General features: G+C 35.2%; 2 protein-coding genes across 6 annotated transcripts in view; one reads left to right on the top strand and one right to left on the bottom strand.

The window, feature by feature from the left end:
• Window positions 1-2,122: 2,122 nt before the first annotated feature.
• LOC111408663 lies at window positions 2,123-15,484 on the top strand. 5 transcript variants are annotated; one of them, XR_002705333.1, is made up of 8 exons: window positions 2,123-2,479; window positions 4,424-4,468; window positions 4,906-5,004; window positions 5,904-6,009; window positions 7,664-7,949; window positions 8,527-8,581; window positions 8,966-13,839; window positions 15,087-15,484. XR_002705333.1 is itself a non-coding variant. In XM_023038396.1 (8 exons), the coding sequence occupies exons 1-8, from the start codon at window positions 2,442-2,444 to the stop codon at window positions 15,162-15,164; spliced, it is 765 nt and encodes a 254-aa protein (XP_022894164.1). In that variant the 5' UTR covers window positions 2,310-2,441; the 3' UTR covers window positions 15,165-15,374. The 5 variants fall into 5 exon arrangements, 4 of the variants coding, with proteins under 4 accessions (XP_022894162.1, XP_022894161.1, XP_022894164.1 ...); XM_023038396.1 differs by lacking the exon at window positions 8,966-13,839 and adding an exon at window positions 2,873-2,952 and having other exon boundaries at window positions 2,310-2,479; window positions 4,925-5,004; window positions 5,907-6,009; window positions 15,087-15,374; XM_023038395.1 differs by lacking the exon at window positions 8,966-13,839 and adding an exon at window positions 2,873-2,952 and having other exon boundaries at window positions 2,310-2,479; window positions 4,925-5,004; window positions 15,087-15,374.
• A 578-nt stretch (window positions 15,485-16,062) lies between these two features.
• LOC111408662 (50S ribosomal protein L15-like) overlaps window positions 16,063-19,529 on the bottom strand; it is a 7,756-nt gene continuing 4,289 nt past the window's right edge. The window contains exons 2-4 of the mRNA XM_023038392.1: window positions 16,898-16,981; window positions 16,722-16,811; window positions 16,063-16,507 (exon numbers count right to left, since the gene is read on the bottom strand). Coding sequence (XP_022894160.1) covers window positions 16,241-16,507; window positions 16,722-16,811; window positions 16,898-16,981 — 441 coding nt within the window. The 3' untranslated portion in view covers window positions 16,063-16,240. The remainder of the gene's footprint in view (window positions 16,508-16,721; window positions 16,812-16,897; window positions 16,982-19,529) is intronic.

The following is a 19,529-nucleotide window of genomic DNA, read 5'->3' as shown; positions in this document are numbered from 1 at the left end:
ATGCGCCTGAACAAAAAAATTCAAGTGCTAAAAGGAAATTTTCATCATTGGAAATTTGATCATATCACCTTATTTGACTCGATTCAAGAGAATAAATCATAAATCATAATGGTTTTTATTATAAATGCATTAATTTTCCCTCGCATAGCTTCGACCTCTTATTTGGTGAGAGTAATACTCCAAGATTAACATATAAATATTTAGAAGTAAGCAATAAATTCGTCAAATCACTCAATGGAAAGAAGGAAAAAGAGATTGAAGAAAAGAAAATTACAAGATAAATCAGCAAAGCAATAATGAACTTCCATTAATCTCGAGATGAGAAAATATAAATCACAGAGGCATAGATTAAAACTTAAAAAGTAGATTATAAGTAACTAAAGCCAGCATGCAGAATCATAAACAAAAGACAATAAGATTAATCTATCTGCATCAAGATTCACATTGAAGGCCCCCTACCCACACCCCTGCCCACCCCTACGAACCCATATTGTCCTTCTCGATAATCAAACTAGGGTTCCTTCAAAAATTTTAATTTCTTCTCTTGAATCTCATCTACAACATTTACTGGCTCTGTAATCATATACAGATTATTAATGCTCCGATACCTGCGTTTCTTCGACGGCTTGCAACTGATCTGAACACAATCTTGCACGCTTTTCTGTGATGATCTGATTTCATCCTTTATGTTCTTCTTCTTGTTCTTGGAGATCATGCGGTTTCTTACAGTATTTCTTTGTTCATGATCATGATCTTGATCATCTCCAAATAGCTGCATGATTTGGTGTGCTATGTCTGCTGATGTATCTGATTCTGTAAACCCCTCGATCCCTTGACAAGCCATGGAATTGCAAGAATTAATGATAGAGATATATATGTCTGTGTGTAACGTGTTATTGTGTTGTCTGAGAGAGACGGCGTGTCATCTTGGTTTTGGAAGAATTTGGATTTGATGAAATTTAAGGGTTTTTTTTTTTAAGGAGAGCGCGTTATGGGCAAGGTTACGTGTTGACTTGGTCCTTGCTTATTTGCCTTGTTCTTCGACTTTAGACGCCATGAACAGATTGTTGTTTTGTTATTTTATATACCATATTTTATAATATTGCTCAATTTGCAAAGACTGCACAAGTGTGATTATTCTACTTTGGAAACATGACTTCAAGCACAGATTTTTCGTTCTTGAAGTCACGATATCTATTGTTATTAGTCTTTACAAACTACTGAATACAGATTATATTTTAGTTAAAAATACTGAAGCATGCTCTTATACTCGATTAAAGAGTGATAGTTTTCAAAGATGAAGATGCGTTCACTACTCTCTTGACCCTGAGTTCATAGCATAGGTAATTTATCTAACTCATGTGAACATCAAAGATACTCGAACTTGTGTATAATGATCACTATCCCATTACGAGTTTATTTAACATATAAGAATGTCACAAGGACTTTAATTCTTTGCATCATCACACTACACAATTAAACTCTATACAGTAGTTATATCCAATACATTACCTAAAGTCACTACAATAGAAATTCACTCATTACATTTAAGACAGATCATATACTAACTAGCAACTAGTAGAGTGACCTTATCATAACAATTTGTGAATATGTGTTCAAGGGTCTAGACGAGACAATTCTCAATCAGAACACAAGTGTATCTCTTTATGCTTATTTAATCAAGTACCCATCTCGTATTATCACAAAAAGGATGACACAATCTCATACATAAATGAACAAAATAAATGCAATAAATATTTTAAACAAAATAAATAGCCAATATTTATTTAATGACAATTAAACGGTCTAACTATTACAATATAATCTTACATTTTTGGGTACAGATCCCTGAACTCTTGCATGTCTATAGATGTGTTAAATTGAACACCAGTCCTAACCCACTAGGCCCTTCAAGAAAAATTATGGGCCTGTAATTGGCCCATAACCACAACGGACCGGTCCACAGGCTGTCTTCTTGGCTGGTCCGGGTTGTGAGGTCAAGCCCACGGTGGACTTACGGGCTGTGCAAAATTTAGGAAAAACTACCCAAATAAATCTAAAAGTGGGCCCAAATAAATGTTACTCCGGATGGGTTCAGGTCCCCTTTTGTCCAACCGGTTTGAGCACCCAACCCCTAACCCAAGGTTGAAAGTCGATTGTGCTTCAATTCGTTGCTTGCTTAGCGACAGCGCTTTCACGAAAAGCTAGCCAAAATCGTCGGAGAACAACACAAATTGACGTATATAGGGACCCTTCAATCTATATACATATCGTCGTATACTTTTTTTCATTTTTTTTGGGTTAATTTTTCCCTATTCTATTACATATAATGCAAGTAATACCCAGATGGCGAAACATTTTGACATTGAAAAATCCAATTATTCAATCAACATGGATCGATACACCATCAACAGCCCATTTGGCTAATTTCCATTCTACTGATGTTCCCTTTGAGAAATGGAAGAATAAGTGGAACCCAGTAAGTTTTATTTTTTTTCTTTTTTTGCCGGATTCTGGAAATTGCTGTAATATGATTTTAAAGACATAAAATTTCCATTCTTGTTGAATTATTTCAATTAAGTATGTGTGCCTTTTCTGTTTTTTTATTTTCCTTATCATGTTAGGTAGGTATCGATTCATTCTTATTGAATTCCGGGAATTTTGTTGTTTTAAAAAATGGTTATTTTTGCTGGGTTATGTACATTTTTTTTGTTTACGCTTAGCTAGGTAGATTGAACACAATATGATAATATTCGTTTGTTGCGAAAAGACCAAATATTTTGAGAAATATGTGACAAAAGACTTGAAACATTTTGTTAAGTCTCTTTGGAAATTGTCTTGGCGCATTTTGATGGTGATCATGTTGGTCCAGACTGCAGATTGTGGTGGGACAGATATTTTCAGCCAGCATCATGGCACTATTACTCAGTTCAGCTAGGGCATGTGGGCTGGGTAAGGAATTGGTTACGTATTTATTTGGAGGAGTTTGTAACACTCTTCACGTTGGATATGTGATATTTTATGTAAAATGTATATAATAAAGTTGGTTCTTTCATATCAAATATTTTCGGGCGAAGTGGCCCATTGCCAGTGTATTTGATGGTCGATACCTCCCAACATTAATTTAAGTGTTTCAAAGCAACTGATTAGTGTCCAATTATGTCGCAAAGACTAGCAAATCTGACTTGGGATTTCAGAGGTGGTAATGAAGCTGGTGTTAGTCGGAGCCTCAAGAACTAAATGATATGGCACAAAGTGCTGTACCGAAGTACTGATAACATTTAGTTCTCACGTTCAGAACACAAACTGTTAAGTGCTAGCCGGCTGTGTGAGAACTTGAGAACAAAATACTACATTTAATATAGGAGAATTTTTTCAGAAGTGTGAGAGTGTTAATTTTTATGACCACGTAGATTTATGCTTCTGCTTTGTGAGATATGGCATTCACGAAGGTGCGAACTACGTTTAACTGTTATTTAATATTTGTCATAAGTTAATATTAGAAGAGGTAGAATGGGGTGTCATATGTGACAACATCATGAAGCAACATGCTCTTGATGTTGTTACACTTGATCCCTACGAAAGAGAGGTGAAATGGAAGTTGTTTTTCTACTTGCTCATCAGGAATACATGGTTCATGGAATTTTGTTGACAAAAAATTGGTTATTGAGTGGGAATTTTTGGGTAGTTTATGTTAGTCCATTCCATATTAAATGCATGCTCTAGACAGTTGTGCAGGATTGGGATTCTTAGGAAAGAAAGAGAGATAAAAATTGAGCATTTCAACTCATTTTGGTGCTCTGAAATTCCCTCGGCTATACTGTAGCTGCCTTTAGATTTGGCCAAGACCACTAATGGATCATCTAGCAGTATAAATATCTAAACTAGTTTCACTGCTGTACCATGTCTCGTTGCATAATGCCAGTTATTATAATCATTTGTTGCAAGATCGAGTTCTTGTGGGGAGAACATAACTTTTTTGCTATCCTTAGAATTTGAGAGAGAGGGAGAGGGAGATGGGGGAGGATCTAAACGTTTTCATGTGATGTTTTGTTGGAACTATTGCATTTTATGGATTTCTTTTGACTGACTACCGTCATCATAATTGTTACTTAATTTAATTGCGTCTGCATTGCTGCTGCTTTTGAAGTGCTTCGGATGGAATCAGTTGGAATCCAACATCTCTTCTCTATTTTGTCTGTTTGGTGCGATTAGCTAACTTTCATTCATGAGAAAGTAAATTAGGAAGAGGGCAATTTTTGCTGATGATATTTTCCATTGTTATATGTCCAATTGGCCAATTGATGGCCATTTTCTGTTTGTATGTGAGAGCTATTTTTTATTCATTCCTTTCGGTATGTTTGAAATAGGTATTATTTTTTCTCTCTAGATGTGAAGTTTGACAAATACAGTATCTATGCAGGATGTAAGCAGTCAACAACCATCAAAGGCAAACAATCCATCACAGGTTTTCTTAGTTATTTTTTGTACCTAGAGATATTGATGATTTGATAATTGAGTTTATGGTTATAAAAAAAGAAAAGGATAGATATTGTGTAAAGGAGGCTATCTATCCTTCCGACTTCATCCTACCCCGTGCTTTACATGCTTCTGTACATGTCTTCACTTGATAGGATTAGCACTTGAAGCATGTTAACATAATCAGAAATTTTCAGTTGCTTACATAATAAAATATATAATCTGATTTTACATCATATCTTGTGACGATCAGCCTTTTCTGGGTCTATCTTGATGTGTAAATTTGGAGTTCTAATTTATCAAATGTTCCTTGCCTTAAGAATCAATGATATTTGAATAAGTTAGTCATTTTTTTATTTTTATATTTTTTTTCCTGTGTTACATTTATTACTTAAACTTTTCTGATATTGAAAGATTTTGATTCAGAATTATATAAGATATGCAGTACGACAAAAGCGTGCTGATGCGAAGAAAGCTCTTAAAAATCTTATCTTCAACGGGGGTTGTTCCAAATCAACAGCAGAGGTATACAACCGGTCAATCATGTACATTTAAATACATGATTGACATGCTTTTGTATCACATATTTTCTTATATGTAATATGTTTATTGTAATTTGACACTTTGTTTTCTAATTTCTGATACCTTTAATGTATATCTGTTTCTATGTATTCATATGCACGTGTATGTACTGTTATTCATGCTTGTGTGTGGACAGATACATTTATTACCCATAGGAGCTGGGAGGGTGAGATGAGAGTTTGTTCACAATCAGGGTTCTCTCGTTTGACATGTAATACGGGTTGTGTTCTTGTACGGCTTTCCCCGCGAAAACAAATCTCTCTCCGCCTTTGGTTTAATTGAAAGTTAACTCCATCTTCAAAAAACTTCTTCTTTATGCCAAATTTCATTTGACGAAAAAGTACTTACATAAAAACATTTAGTTCCCCACTTAGACTACGGTCAGTTGAGTTAATTGGAAAGAGGTCCAATGGTCCATGATGTAATAATCATCATTTGCAGTTTCATTGAAATTCATGATGAGTGTCTAATCGATGAACATGTATTGTTTCTCACTAAGAAAGAATCCAAAACCGCACAGTATTCTGGTATACGTATAGTTTATCTTTTGTATGGTTGATGTAATATATATCTAGGATTACAGTAAATGGATTTTCATCTATGTTGAAGAATGGTGAAGAGCTGTTGAAATTTCACATAAGGACTTATGCAGATTCTGGTCTAGATATTTAGTGTCAGCTGCTTCTGTATTTTTCCTGTTTTATTCTTTGAAAAGTCAAATGGATACAATAGCTATGCACATTCCAATTCACTATTTATCTTCAATATCCTTTTTCCTAATCAGTTATAGATTTCTTTTATCCATATGGATTTTCTGACTTGTGTTGTTTTGTGTAAATAAGGAGACATTTCATCATATAGAAGCAGAATGTGAAGATCAATATAACAAGAAATCACGAATAAAGCCTGCTCGTCAAGCAAGGAGAGCTTACCACAAGAAAATAAAGCGTTAGTTCATCTTTTCTCCAACAACCTTGTTGACCCATTAAAATTAGCATTATTGTCTTTCACTATTCTAGTTATTCATGTTAAAATTAAACTGTTTTTCTGGAGGACTTGCAAGAAAAATCTCTGTTTGGATCATTCGTATTACACATTCATTCTTTACAAATGTCTATGTCAGGCTCACTGCTGGAGGAACCTAATTTTATCATTCTAGAAGGCTGAGCTTTGTTTTATCCTTAAAAAATCATGTAGAAGAATCTTACTCTTTAAGTTCTCTTGCTAACTTGGAAAACCAAATAAGATGATAAAGCATGCTCTTTTACGGAAAACAGCATTACTTGGACCCTTTGAATTGTCATAAGACAGTTTTTTCTTGAAACCATCAACCTCAAGACCACCATCAAACTAATCATTTCAAGATCTCGAAGCTAGCACAGTATGTAAAACCTGAGTAAGAATCGTGTAACTTAAGAATTGTGTAACTAGTTCAAATACGTGGACTATGTTAATATTGGTACAAGTCCAAACTGCAGTGATGTGTTTTAGTATATGAATTGCGAGAGATTAAAGGAGCAATTTTAAGCCTGGTCGCCTATATAGCCTGTGTATATGCATAGTTCACCGACGCATCACAGATTTCTAAATGACATTAATGTAGACAGATGTTTGACGAAAATAATGCAAAAGTAAAAATGAATTCAAATTAAGAAATATATGTCTGTATAAATCAGGATGCTAATATGGACTACTATTAGGGGCCAAAAGACAAGACAGTAAACCTAAGGCAAACAACCGTTAGTAAGTGATACCTGGTGAGACAAAAAGCAGCTTGAAATATTTAGTGTGAGCAGCTTTATAAGCGGGGTGAACTATGTCAAGTCGAATCATTGGATGGATTTTCTGGAGATGGGAGGTGAACATGGAAAGATCCAGGGAGAATGAAGAAGTCATGCACCATCTTCCTATCTCTGCAAGTTATTCTTCATCTGTTGTAGAATGTTGTGATTTGAAATGGTGCACACATTTTTAGGTGTGAGTTGAAAAGGTGAATATCTGATTTAATTTTTCAGTTTTACCCTTGAACTAAGGAAAAAGAATCCTTGTCCATCTCATTCTATGCAAGGGCGTTTATGGAAAGAAAATGATTTCTGGGAACAGGACATATTTATGGCATACAAATAAGGAAATGAAGTAATTCAATTGTAGACAGAGAGAATAATTTCTAATTGCTTTGAAGCCCCTGATTTCATTATTTTGTAGAATTTAGACGCTGAATGAAGTTCTTCAAATCACAATTTAGTTATTTAATTGTTATTCCATAGCTTTTATCTTATCAAGTTTAAATAGCTCCTGTGGAGAATTGGTCGAGTGAATATTTATAATAGATGATATGCATATCTATCTCTAATGACTTCCAGTTAGTTTATTCTATTTATGGACGAAAACTTGTGCATTTTATTCTTGCTTTTTGTTCTTTTGAGGGAACTCATTTGTGCATAATACGATTGTGGTAATTCAAGGGGTCAGAAAGATGGTTAATAATTTGCAGGATTGTACTTTTATAATAAGTTGGAACACTTTGAATTAATTCTTAATAAGATATTGAGGGTAGTTGAATCTGAGATAGTAAATTGGTTCCTTTTCGCGCAAATTTCAGGTAAGCTTCGTAGGGATAATATGTTCGAAGATTTTGATGCGCACCCTGAGAGAATATTTCAGGCAACTTTCGGGAAAAGATGCTTCACTTGGACCTTTAAACCTTGGGAAATGGGATTTGACTGGAGGGAAAATTTTAGCTGGAATAACAGAAGATACGAAGAACACGATACTAAAGGTGGGACGGAATTCACTTCCGGTTCTACCATTGTAGGAACATATTCAGATAGGATAACTCTTGGTTTACCCCCAGCTGGACCTTTGAAGATCGAGGACGTCAAGACTGCGTGAGTGTTCTCATTGCTGTGTTCTGTGTATTAATCTTGAAAAAAATAATAATAATAAATAAATTTACTTTTGAGTAACTTTTTTGTTTCCAAAGGCATGTTTGGCATATCTAAATATGTGAAAGTTACTTAAACGTAACTATTTATTCCCAAACATTTTGGATAAGTAAATATTTTCCTGATTTTATGTTTTAAAAGTGTAAATATTACTAATTTGAACGTAAAATGTATCTTACTGCCAAAGTAAGCAACTTATTCCCATTTTGATCAATAAAATGTGTATTTAAGCTATTATTAGCTACAAGTAAATTTTCTAAGTTTAGCTAAACGTGCTTATGTTTCTTTAAAATACAATAAGTTATTTATTTTGAAAGTAACTCACTCTTACTCTATTGTCAAAATAATGAGATTTGTCTCCATCTTAGACCAAAATAAATAAAAATATTTTAGAACTTACTCATGTACTCATAAGTCAAATTTTGAGGCTTAGGCAAACATGCTCTGCATGTTCCAGTGATACATTACAAGTTAAATGTCAAATTTGTTAAGAATCCATGGAAATATTTCTTTCGTGTAGCTTTCGCTCGTCAGCTTTGAAGTGGCATCCTGACAAGCATCAAGGTCCTTCACAGGTCAGTTTCATTATCATTAATCATTCAACTATATGTTTCTCTTTCTAAGAATATTAATTAGTCATGAATACACCCTAACAAACATTTGCATCAGTACTATTTAGGTTTTGTTTATAAAACTTAAATGAGTTTGATAATATTGTGTGCATATTTTTGTTTAGTATTAGCATATTGAGTATTTATGGAGTGTTTGGTAATGGTAAAGTGGATTGGACAGCACTGATAAGCGATTAAGAAAGATAAAGAAGCTAAAAGCTTATTATGGATTGTATTGTTCTAATAAATATAGGGTACCAAGCATGTGCTTAATGCCTCAAGGATACAATTTGATACAATGTTAAATCGCACTTCTAATTGTCTAAATAAAATTTGATTGCCTGACAGCACTGATTGAATCTGGTTTAAGATTGAAGGGCGGGCTTAACTTCAGGAATGTTAAATTGGTTTCTCGTCCCCTTTTCAATCGAGGGTATACACTCCTATAAAGCTAAGAATTACAGCAATTTTGGTAAGTTTTCTAACTATAGTAAGAACTAATTAGCCTATTTACCATGTATAAATTACAATCATATCTCATAATACATACTGCTATATATGGCTAACATCCCCCCTCAAATTGATGCGGGTCGATCAAAAAACATCAATTTGTCAATCATGAATTGATGACGATGATGAGATAGGGCCTTGGTAAAAACATCAGCAGTTTGATGTTCAGTGGAGACGTGAGGAAGTGTAATCACATGTTGATCAAGGGCTTCACGGATAGAGTGACAATCTACTTCAATATGGTTGGTGCACTCATGAAATACAGGATTGGCAGCAATCTGAATAGCACTGGTGTTATCAGTATAAAGCGGAGTAGGAGCAAATTGAGAGATACCAAGTTCACCTAGCAAACCTCTAAGCCACACAATCTCTGAGCATGCAGAAGACATAGCACGATACTCACATTCGGTAGAGGACTTTGAGACCCGATCTTGCTTCTTACTCTTCCAAGATGTAATTGCATCACCAAGAAACATGCACCAACCAGTAACTGAACGTCAAATCTCTATACAACCAGCCCAATCAACATCGCTGTAACCTTTTAACTGTAAAGGATTCCCTGTAGAGAAAAACAACCCTCGACCAAAGGTACCCTTGAGGCAACGAAGAATTCTTCGTACGGCTACTAAATGTGGTTGTCGTGGAGCTTTCATAAACTGACTGAATTGTTGTACAGCAAAAGAAATATCGGGTCGAGTAATTGTCAAATAGTTCAAACTCCCTACAAGCTGTCGATATAAGGATGGATTCGATAAAAGTTCCCCATCAACTTGGCTGAGCTTGATATTGACTTCCAAAGGTGTAAGTACGGAATTTCTAGATTGAAGGCCAACTGAGAAGAGAATCTCTTGGGTATACTTGTGTTGATGTAGAAGCAAACCATTAGGATAGGAATGAACCTGAAGACTAAGAAAATACTGTAGAGAACCAAGATCTTTCATATGAAAAGTGGTGTTAAGATGCTGCTGAAGTTGCACAATCGATTGAATGTTGGAACCTGTGATGACAATATCATCCACATATACTAAAAGCACAACAAGACCTGAGGTAGTGGTTTTAAGAAACAAGAAGGAATCAAACTGACTCTTGAGTGAAATGAAAATCCAGCAAAGTAGTACGGAACTTTTCAAACCAAGCACGTGGTGCCCGTTTCAATCCATATAAAGAGCGCCTCAACCGACAAACCTCAGTAGAAGAGTGAGAGAACATATCAAGAGGAGGACTCATATATATTTCCTCCTTCAAATCACCATGTAAAAATGCATTTTTCACGTCCATCTGCCGGAGAGTCCATCCTCTAGAAGCAGCTATAGCCATAATAGTCCTCACCGTAGTCATCTTTGCAACAGGTGTGAAGGTCTTCTCATAATCAAGACCATACTCCTTACAGTTCCCAAGAGCTACTTTTTCGGGCTTTATATCTCTCTATAGTACCATCAGGCCGAAGTTTAATTGTATATACCCATTTGCATCCAAGAAGTTTTATCCCATCAGGACATGGAACGATGTCCCAAGTATGATTATCCTGAAGTGCCTGAAGTTCTTCCTGCATAGCTTTCCGCCAACAAGCATGAATAGAAGCTTGAGAGTAAGATTTGGGCACGGTAGTAGTATCAAGAGTAGCCTGATTAGCAATATGTGGAAACCCATACTTATCTGGAGAGCGTGAGACTCGAGATGATTGTCGAGGTTCAATGATGATGGGATCGGGCGACGGTTTAGTGTCCGAAGGTGGTAGTGGAGGACGTCGTTGATATACAAATTCGGGCTTAAAGCGCTCAACATTACAAGACATATCATCAAACTTAGGGAGTTGAATAGAGGCAGAATCATGAACAACACGAGACTGGAAGAAATATTGATTGTCAAAGAAAACCACATTTCGAGAAATACGAATTTTGTTAGCATCTGCGTCATAACACACAAACCCTTTGTGTGCATTACTATACCCGAGGAATGCACATCTAGCAGCATGAGTAGTAAGTTTGTGACGTTCGATAAAAGGTAAATGAACAAAACAGACACACCCAAATAAATGAAGTGAATCATACTCGGGTGCAACATTAAACAATCGAGAGTACGGAGAGTCAAATTGTAAAGTTGGATAGGGAAGACGATTAATCAAATAAGCAGCTGTCGATAAAGCTTCGATCCAAAGTCTAGGGGGCAGGGATGATTCAATTAATAAAGTACGAACAACATCCAGAAGATGACGATTTTTACGCTCAGCAACCCCATTTTGTTGGGGAGTGTAAGGACAAGATCGTTGGGAGAGAATCCCTTTTGTTTTTAGATATTCTTGGAAATTGTTGGACATATATTCCCCTCCACAGTCAGAACGAAGTATCTTAATTCTAGTTGAAAATTGAGTCTCAACAAAAGCAACAAAGTTCTTAAAGATGGAGAACACATCAGTTTTAGATCGAAGGAAATAGACCCAAGTGAAACGACTATAATCATCAATAAATGTTACGAAATACATATATTGAGCATGCGAAAGTATAGGATTTACACCCCATATATCAGTATGAATAATCTCAAAACATGTGGAAGCTCGACTACCATGCGAAGGAAAAGGTAAAGATCTGCATTTACCAAGTTTACAAGAATTGCAATCAGAAGACACTTAAGGAAATGAATTTTTATTGCCCAAATAACCAGTCTTTAATAGATAAGTCAAAACATTAGAATTAGGATGTCCCAATTTCTTATGCCAAGCATTACTATCACTAACAATAGCAGAAATCAAAAATGGAAAACTGAAGAGGAAATAAACGTCCCACTTTAGGCCCCTTCGCGATCACTTTCCTCGACGCTTGATCCTGCACACAACAACCACTCCGATTAAAACAAATTTCACAATTATCATCTACCAATTGTCCAACAGAAATTAAATTCGTAGATAATTCTGATGACACAAATACATTGGTGAAAGAAGATCCCAAATTTCCAATTGCAATAATAGGAAGAGTACTCCCTTTGGCAATTTGAATATGTTGATCACCTTTATACTTACGAATGTCATGTAGAGCTTCTATACTACCTGTCATATGATTTGAGGCTGCAGAATCGACCAACCAAGGAGCAGCAATTAGATTTTTCTTACCTTGAAGACCAAGAGCAGAAAAAGCAGAAACAATCATCTGTTGAACCATTTCAGGTGTAAGAGTAGCTGAAAAAGCGGAGGAGACAACAGCTGAATTGGACTGGATAGCGGTGCGATAGGTTGGGCCTTGTCTATTCTGAGGTCACAGGCGACAATCTTTAATGATATGCCCATCCTTTTTGCAGTAACTACAAAATTTCTTACTGCAATTCTTTGCAATATGTCCAAACTCCTTGCAACTGTAGCACTCTATCTAAGTTTTCATTTTTCCCTTGAGCAGCATATGCCACATCAACCATCTCAGTAGTCACTGAATCTTCGATTATTCCGAGTTGAGTGGCAAAACATTGTTCTTCACGTAATAATTCTCCCAAGCATATGTCCATAGAGGGAACAGGAGTACGGATCAGTAAAGCAGCCCTTGTAGTCTCAAATTCTGATCTCAGCTTTATCAAAAATTGATTTCTTTGACTTTCAGCATGGACAACTTGAGCTAAAGCTTCATTGGGAACCTTGGAATAAACTATTCCAAAATATTCACTCCATAGATTAAGGAATCCAGCATAGAATTGATCAACAGAAAGATTACTCTGTTTATAGTTAGCAATTTCTAATTCCAATTGGAACTTCCTGGCAGAATTGTCTTGATAGTAAACACGCCTAAGGTAATCCCACATTTCTTTATCAGTAGTGAACGAACGAAGATTGTTGACCATATGTGGTTCAACAAAACTCAGTAGCTAAGAAGCAATCTTGGCATCTTTACTTTCCTATGAACTAAGTTCTTTGATATCAGTCGGAGCCTTAGAAGACCCATCCAAATGACCCCATAATTCTTTCCCTTTCACAAACATCCTGAACTGAAATTCCCAACTTGAGTAATTTTTTCCATTAAAAAGAATAATTGAATTTTCTCCGGACATGGTGAAATTTAAAGATTGAATAACTCAATTCAGATAAAATATCAAGTCCAGCTAAATTAGTTGAGCTCAAAACTGAAAGTTATCTTTCCTCCACAATTAAATCCAAACACATTCCAAAATCCAATATCAAACAATAAATAAATCCAATGCACCCAACAAGGCCCAATAATAGAATGTCCAGACAAAAATGTTATATAGCCCAATAAAGCCCAGTAATGAAATAACGGGAATATACCTGCCAGAATCAATATCTCCCGCCAATCATCGTTCACCAAGAAAAATCCAAGAAAAAAATGGATTTGTCGATCCACCGCCAAGAAGAGAGAGTCGACTGGAAGGCCCCCCCACTCAATAACTCCAAGAGCAGCGACTTCCAAATGAAGAAAATCATACCAAGAAACCCCGAAAGCCGTAACCTAAAAAAATCGGCCACGGATAGTCCGACAACTAGAAGACACTGGCAACCAATTCCTGACCACCGACTGCCCTTTACTCTCTCCAAATTGCTACCTCTAATGCGTATTCCGACAGCCCAAGGCCGAGGTATTTTCTATAAGAATTCAAAACCGAGATGATACTTTGAAGAATGTAAGAGGGCTCTAATACCATGTTAAATTGGTTTCTCGTCCCCTTTTCAATCAAGGAAATACACTCCTATAAAGCTAAGAATTACAGCAATTTTGGTAAGTTTTCTATAAGAACTAATTAGCCTATTTACCATATATAAATTACAATCATATCTCATAATACATGCTGCTATATATGGCTATCAAGGAATAATCTATTTTAAAGAAGTCCAATGTTAATCGTAAACTCGTCTAGCATATTCAACAAGGTGCATTGAATGAAGGGCAGACGTAGGAATTTGATGGGACCTAAATCTAAGTAAGTTAACCTAAAATTAATTCATAGGTAACAAAATAAGTCATTAAATGACAAGTACGTTTCAACGTATATAATATTTTTCATTTAACTAGAATAAGTAAGTTGCTATAAAAGATAAGTTTAAAATAAGTAACTTTTCCGATTAAAAAAAAAAGTTCAATCATACTTGGAAACCAAAGATTAGTTGAAGTGAAATTGCATTATTGGTCCCAATCGTCATTGTACTAAATTTTGGTTATTAACTTAATATACAACAATTTAGTTTTAATTTTTAAACAACTTATTATAGCTGCTCAAATCTACCATGATAAGCGATGAAACTAGAACTAGATTTCAGGGTGAGATAATTTTTCTAAAAATAAGAGAATAATGTCACCTAAACAATAATTTAATACAATACTATGTATTACCTATTCAAATCTTGCTCTATATTGGATAAAAATCATTATTGCTGAATCTAATTTTATTTTCTTGATGAGATCTCGTTTAATATTGTTCACACTTTAGAAAGTTACACTTAACCTTCAACAGAATTTTTGAAACATGAAAATGTCCATGGTTTCTGTAGTTTTCGGTTTCATTATTTAGATTTTTTGTCAATGGAGTAGAGGAAGACATTAAGATCTATGAACGCCGGAAATGTCATTTCTTTGTAAAATTGAGAAATTTGGTGATAGAATAATTTCTGTTATTCTTCGACAATAAGGGTGAATTTTTTTTTCTCTTCTGTAAATATTCTTGTTTTTCCTTGATGAAATCATTAATTCTTGAGATTTTCAGGAAAATTAGTTTACATCAGCTTAAATTTTGGGCTAGGGCTTCATGGGCTATTTTCAAATTGGATTAGAATTCGTGGCTGCACTTATTTTTAACTAGACTACTGTTATAAAAATTCCTCATTATTAATGGATCTGTGCTGGGGCTGGACAGTATTAAGGAAGAAAAAGAAGTTAAAATCTTGTTTATCTTCGTGTCCAGTGCTTGTTATCCCAATTACATGTTCCGATTGGAGGTGTTATTATCATAAATGTATTACTTTTGGCAGGCAGATGCAGAAGAGAAATTCAAGCATTGTGTCAATGCATACAAATCATTATGCATTGCACTCTCTACATCAGCTTGAGCTTTACTTTTTCTCCCCTGCCCCCCTAATTCTGAATGGATCCGAACGACAAACTAAACCTTTTTCCAAATAAATTTGAAATTTCCGGTGAACTTGTGTGGATCCAAATTAGGTCTATTTATTTATTTTTAGCTTTACAGGAGAAATTACACGTTCTTGTATTTTATATTCTTTAGAAATCAATAAAATATCAAGTATTTAGGTTGCTTACTGTTACAATGCATCCATCTTTTGTGACATATACTTTTGGCTGTCTTGACATTTGAACGTTGTTGTGTGACCCCAGAAAATAAGATATTTTCCTGCAACTGTTGAAAATAGATTTATGAATGTTTGATGGTTTTCTTCCTTTATACGCAATTTATTTATATAGGTGGAATATATCATGTTATATCTAACAGTCTGGAGTGGGCAGGATAAACTGCTACGTCGACGGTCAAGTAAAATTGATGAAATTTGTGGTTGAAGAGTTGTAAATCTTATGAAATATGTGGTTAAAATTAATTATTAACTTTAACTTACATTAAAATTTAGATTTTAATCCCTATCTCTAAAATAACATTAAATTGGAGATATTTATGCTCAAAAAATATTAAAATAGTTTATTTGCTCATGGAATTGAATTTGATCAGCATGTTGAATGATCATGCAACTTTTTAAGCTTCTTGTAAACTTCATGGAATTGTATTTTCTGCAAATATTAGCAATTTTGGTTGGCGTGGGCATTTTTGGTTCCTTTACACCTCACCAATTTTTGGCGAATCGCGATCAAATCAGACGCGACCAAGTTCAGTTTCTCCAATCCAAATTTTTTTTTTTTGCAAGAAATCATCCTTAGCAGACTCTGAGATTTCCATTTTTGGGATGTGCTAAATTGCTATATATTTGCACCAAACCATACAAAAGATGCCAAAGTAGTTATACGAAATGGTGACTCACAAAACAAGAAAATTTTATTTCCAGTCAGCAAGCACAAGACGAACAGAAACAGGCTCAACTCAAATTACTGTTTGAAGACAATTTGTTCGTGTAGCAATCATCGAGCTCTACAACGGCTAAAGTAAACGTCAGGTCGTTTAAGCGGAGATTGGCTCTTTCTCTTCGTGCATCAGAGGAATTGGTTTGGTAGGGGCAGGCAGACGTCCAATACTATCTACTTTATCTTTCTGTTTTGGTGGAGGCCTTGCTGCTTTAGGGAGCAATCTGCCCTTCTTCTCGAACCACTCCGGTTTTAGCAATGCCCGGAAGCCCAGTTTATTGTAATACACCCTCCTTACGGACCCACCAGCAGCTTCACCAGCAGCTTCGACTGCTGCTTTTGCCCTGACAGTGACCCTTGACACCTATAAACACGATTTTATAAGCAGCAATTCAAGGCTACAAGAAATTTCATGATATGATATATTCGTTGAGATTGAGTAAAGATACTTGTTCCTCCAGTAGAAAGGTGTGATGCAAAAGAATATATTAAATTGAAACGGATTAGAAAATAATAGATTCAACCTAGGAGAAACATAATAAAAATGAACCCAAAACTGACAAGAAGATCTGGATAACCTCAAGATGGATTGGCCATTGTATATGTTCAGCCCCACGGCCCATCAGTCGAACTCCATCTCTAATTTGCTTCCCTATTGCACCTGCATCCTATTTGTAATGACAATGATGTGTAAGTATCAGATAGCCAAGTGAAGAATGCAAGGTATGAAGTCATATCAGAAACTCATACGTGCCTTGAGAGTTTTCATTGTTATCAACTCCGAAGAATCTATCTTCCCTGCATTGATCAGCTTTGCAATTTTTCCTAACCCAACTGGCTGCCACAATAGTGCAAGTGCATTAAAGAGTTAAAATTACAAAGCTACCAAAAACTGCAGAGTTGTTGAATAAGGATGCTTTAATACACGATATAGCCACATAAAAACAAGGCATCTCCACCATGCATGGGTTTTCGTTCTGGTTCTATAAATTTAATGAGAAGTTGATGCGGACATCCATTTATTATTTATTTTCTATTTGGACTATTAGTTATATTTTATTTGGACTATTGTTTATGTTTTCGTTATTGGGCTTGTTTAGTGGGTTTGGCCCAAGCCCTTCTCTTTAGGGTTTATATTCTGCTATTTATTTCTGTTTTATTTCTCATTTGAGACAGTTGATGATGATTTAGAATTGAAATATTTTTTGGTGGCTTGCAGCCGTTTTCTCCCTCCCCTTTCTTCCTCTGGTTTCTTTTCCTCTTCTCCCTTCTCTCTGTTTCTCCTCCCCGTTCCTTCTTCTTTCTTTCTTATTCATCCTACATCAGAAGTGCACACAAATAAAATACATGTGGTAATATGGCTAAAATGATCCATTTGATTATATGATTCAGGTGAAGAAACATGATTTTATCCAATCATTCTTTGGCTCAAGAAGTCCTTTCTAGAAGGGTGATAAATACTGTATCTGCACTTCCAACTTTTAGCAGCAGGGTATCACTAGGTATATATCCCCAGTTCACGAGGATTATACCGTATTTATTTGATTCCCATGTTTTTGTGTAAAACTATACACTTTATGTGGCAGATTTGCAAATGTTGGAATCAAAATCAGAATCAGAAAATCTTCCAGTAACAGCATGCAATTTCCCCAAAAATAGACAGTGCATCTAACCCTATACAGTGACATTTATAAGTCAATCAGAAACCATGCACTGATATCACTCATATAACAATCCAGAAATCAAAAGATGTGGTTGAATGAAGGTCAGATGAAGTGCGCATGAATGAGTTTTGGTATCTTAAGTAGACAATGACAAACAGATCTGGTGAAACAAAAGTGGTCTGCATATCTTCTCACGACTAATTTCTTTCAGTAAAAAATCTCAATAACATTATTGGTAGAAGCTACTACTAAAATACCAGTTCTCTGTTATCACAAACAACGCGCAGAGAGTGGAAGAACCGAAGAAGTGCAGAAGAAAGGAGGGAAAACATAAGGAAGCCGATTGGTAGTTAGAAAAAAAGAGATATCTGGCACGACTTCTTGGACAGAATAAATTGTGAAGCTTCATATATATCCAACACGAGAAGTTAGCACGGTGCGTCAATTTTACACTTCTTTCCATTCAATACAATGCAATATCCAAGTGATTGAAGAGGTAGGATTAAATAAAATATCAACAACCATGCACAACAGGAAAACAGTTACAGTAGTGTTAAGAGAAGATTTAATCGTATTGTCATATGGATGTTTGACCTTTCTGTATCGAATTATCTACTCACTGCCTTTTGTCATTTTTTGAAGAGAATTGTCCAACAGCATGCCACGATATGATGTTTATGATAGGTTTATTTCATCACTTAGAAAAGTGCGTAAACAAGCACTGTTTATCTTATCATGGCTGTGTAAACTATCATTTTTCTTCTATAGAATGTGCAGCCTTGCAGGACCTATATTTCCAATTACCAAATGAGAAATTGTAGTAAGAACTATTTACCATAATTGATATTAGAATTACTAGCAGGAAGCCTATAGAGATGCACGTATCCAAGAAAAAGTGCATGATGCAGGCAAATCTTCGAAATAAACTTCCTTTTATTAAATCAATATGCTGAATACAACTCAATAACAAAGGCCAAATCAATATGTACATGTATATGTTTATATATATATATATATATACTCGACTCTATATTGCATGGACTTGATTAGGAGTATGACACACAACCCCTCATCTAATATGAGCACTCTCAATTTTTCACAAGTTTTTCATTCAGTTTGGCGAATAATATCAGAGCAACTGAAAGAACTCTAGGTTTGAATGAGGATCTGGTGCTAGTATATCATGCATGTACAAAGTCTGGCTAACAAATATCATATAAAATCTGCACCTTGTCCCTCATTGGACATTGGTCACAATTCCCTACCAACGGGCTATCATAATTTGCTACCAAATGGTTCCATCTAATAAACCTAAAGTTTTCCATGACATTTACACATTCCCTTCATCTAATATTTTATATTTCTTCCAACGAAAGTTAAGATTTTACTCAACCTTCGATCAATAAGTAAGCGATAAACCACATTTGCAAATGAGATATTTATCAGACGAGGCTAGACATGGGAATCCTAGGCCCATGTAAAAAGAGAATGTTTTTAGTTACAATATAATCATGTAGAAAAGTCTTGATTACATGCACGTTGCTTCACTGACATTGATTTGGGTAGGTGGGAAGTAGAAAATAATGAAGAAACTAGACCAACATGCAAAATAAATGCAACAAATGGCATTCTCACATTGCATCTAGACTACTATGATTTAGTGCGTTAAGTTACCTTCACGATTATATTAATCCTTTCCATGAAAAATCGTTCAAAGTGTTA

This window comes from Olea europaea, chromosome 14, assembly GCF_002742605.1.
Source record: "Olea europaea var. sylvestris chromosome 14, O_europaea_v1, whole genome shotgun sequence".
Lineage (NCBI taxonomy): Eukaryota > Viridiplantae > Streptophyta > Magnoliopsida > Lamiales > Oleaceae > Olea > Olea europaea.
This window is presented reverse-complemented; position numbering and strand designations above follow the sequence as displayed.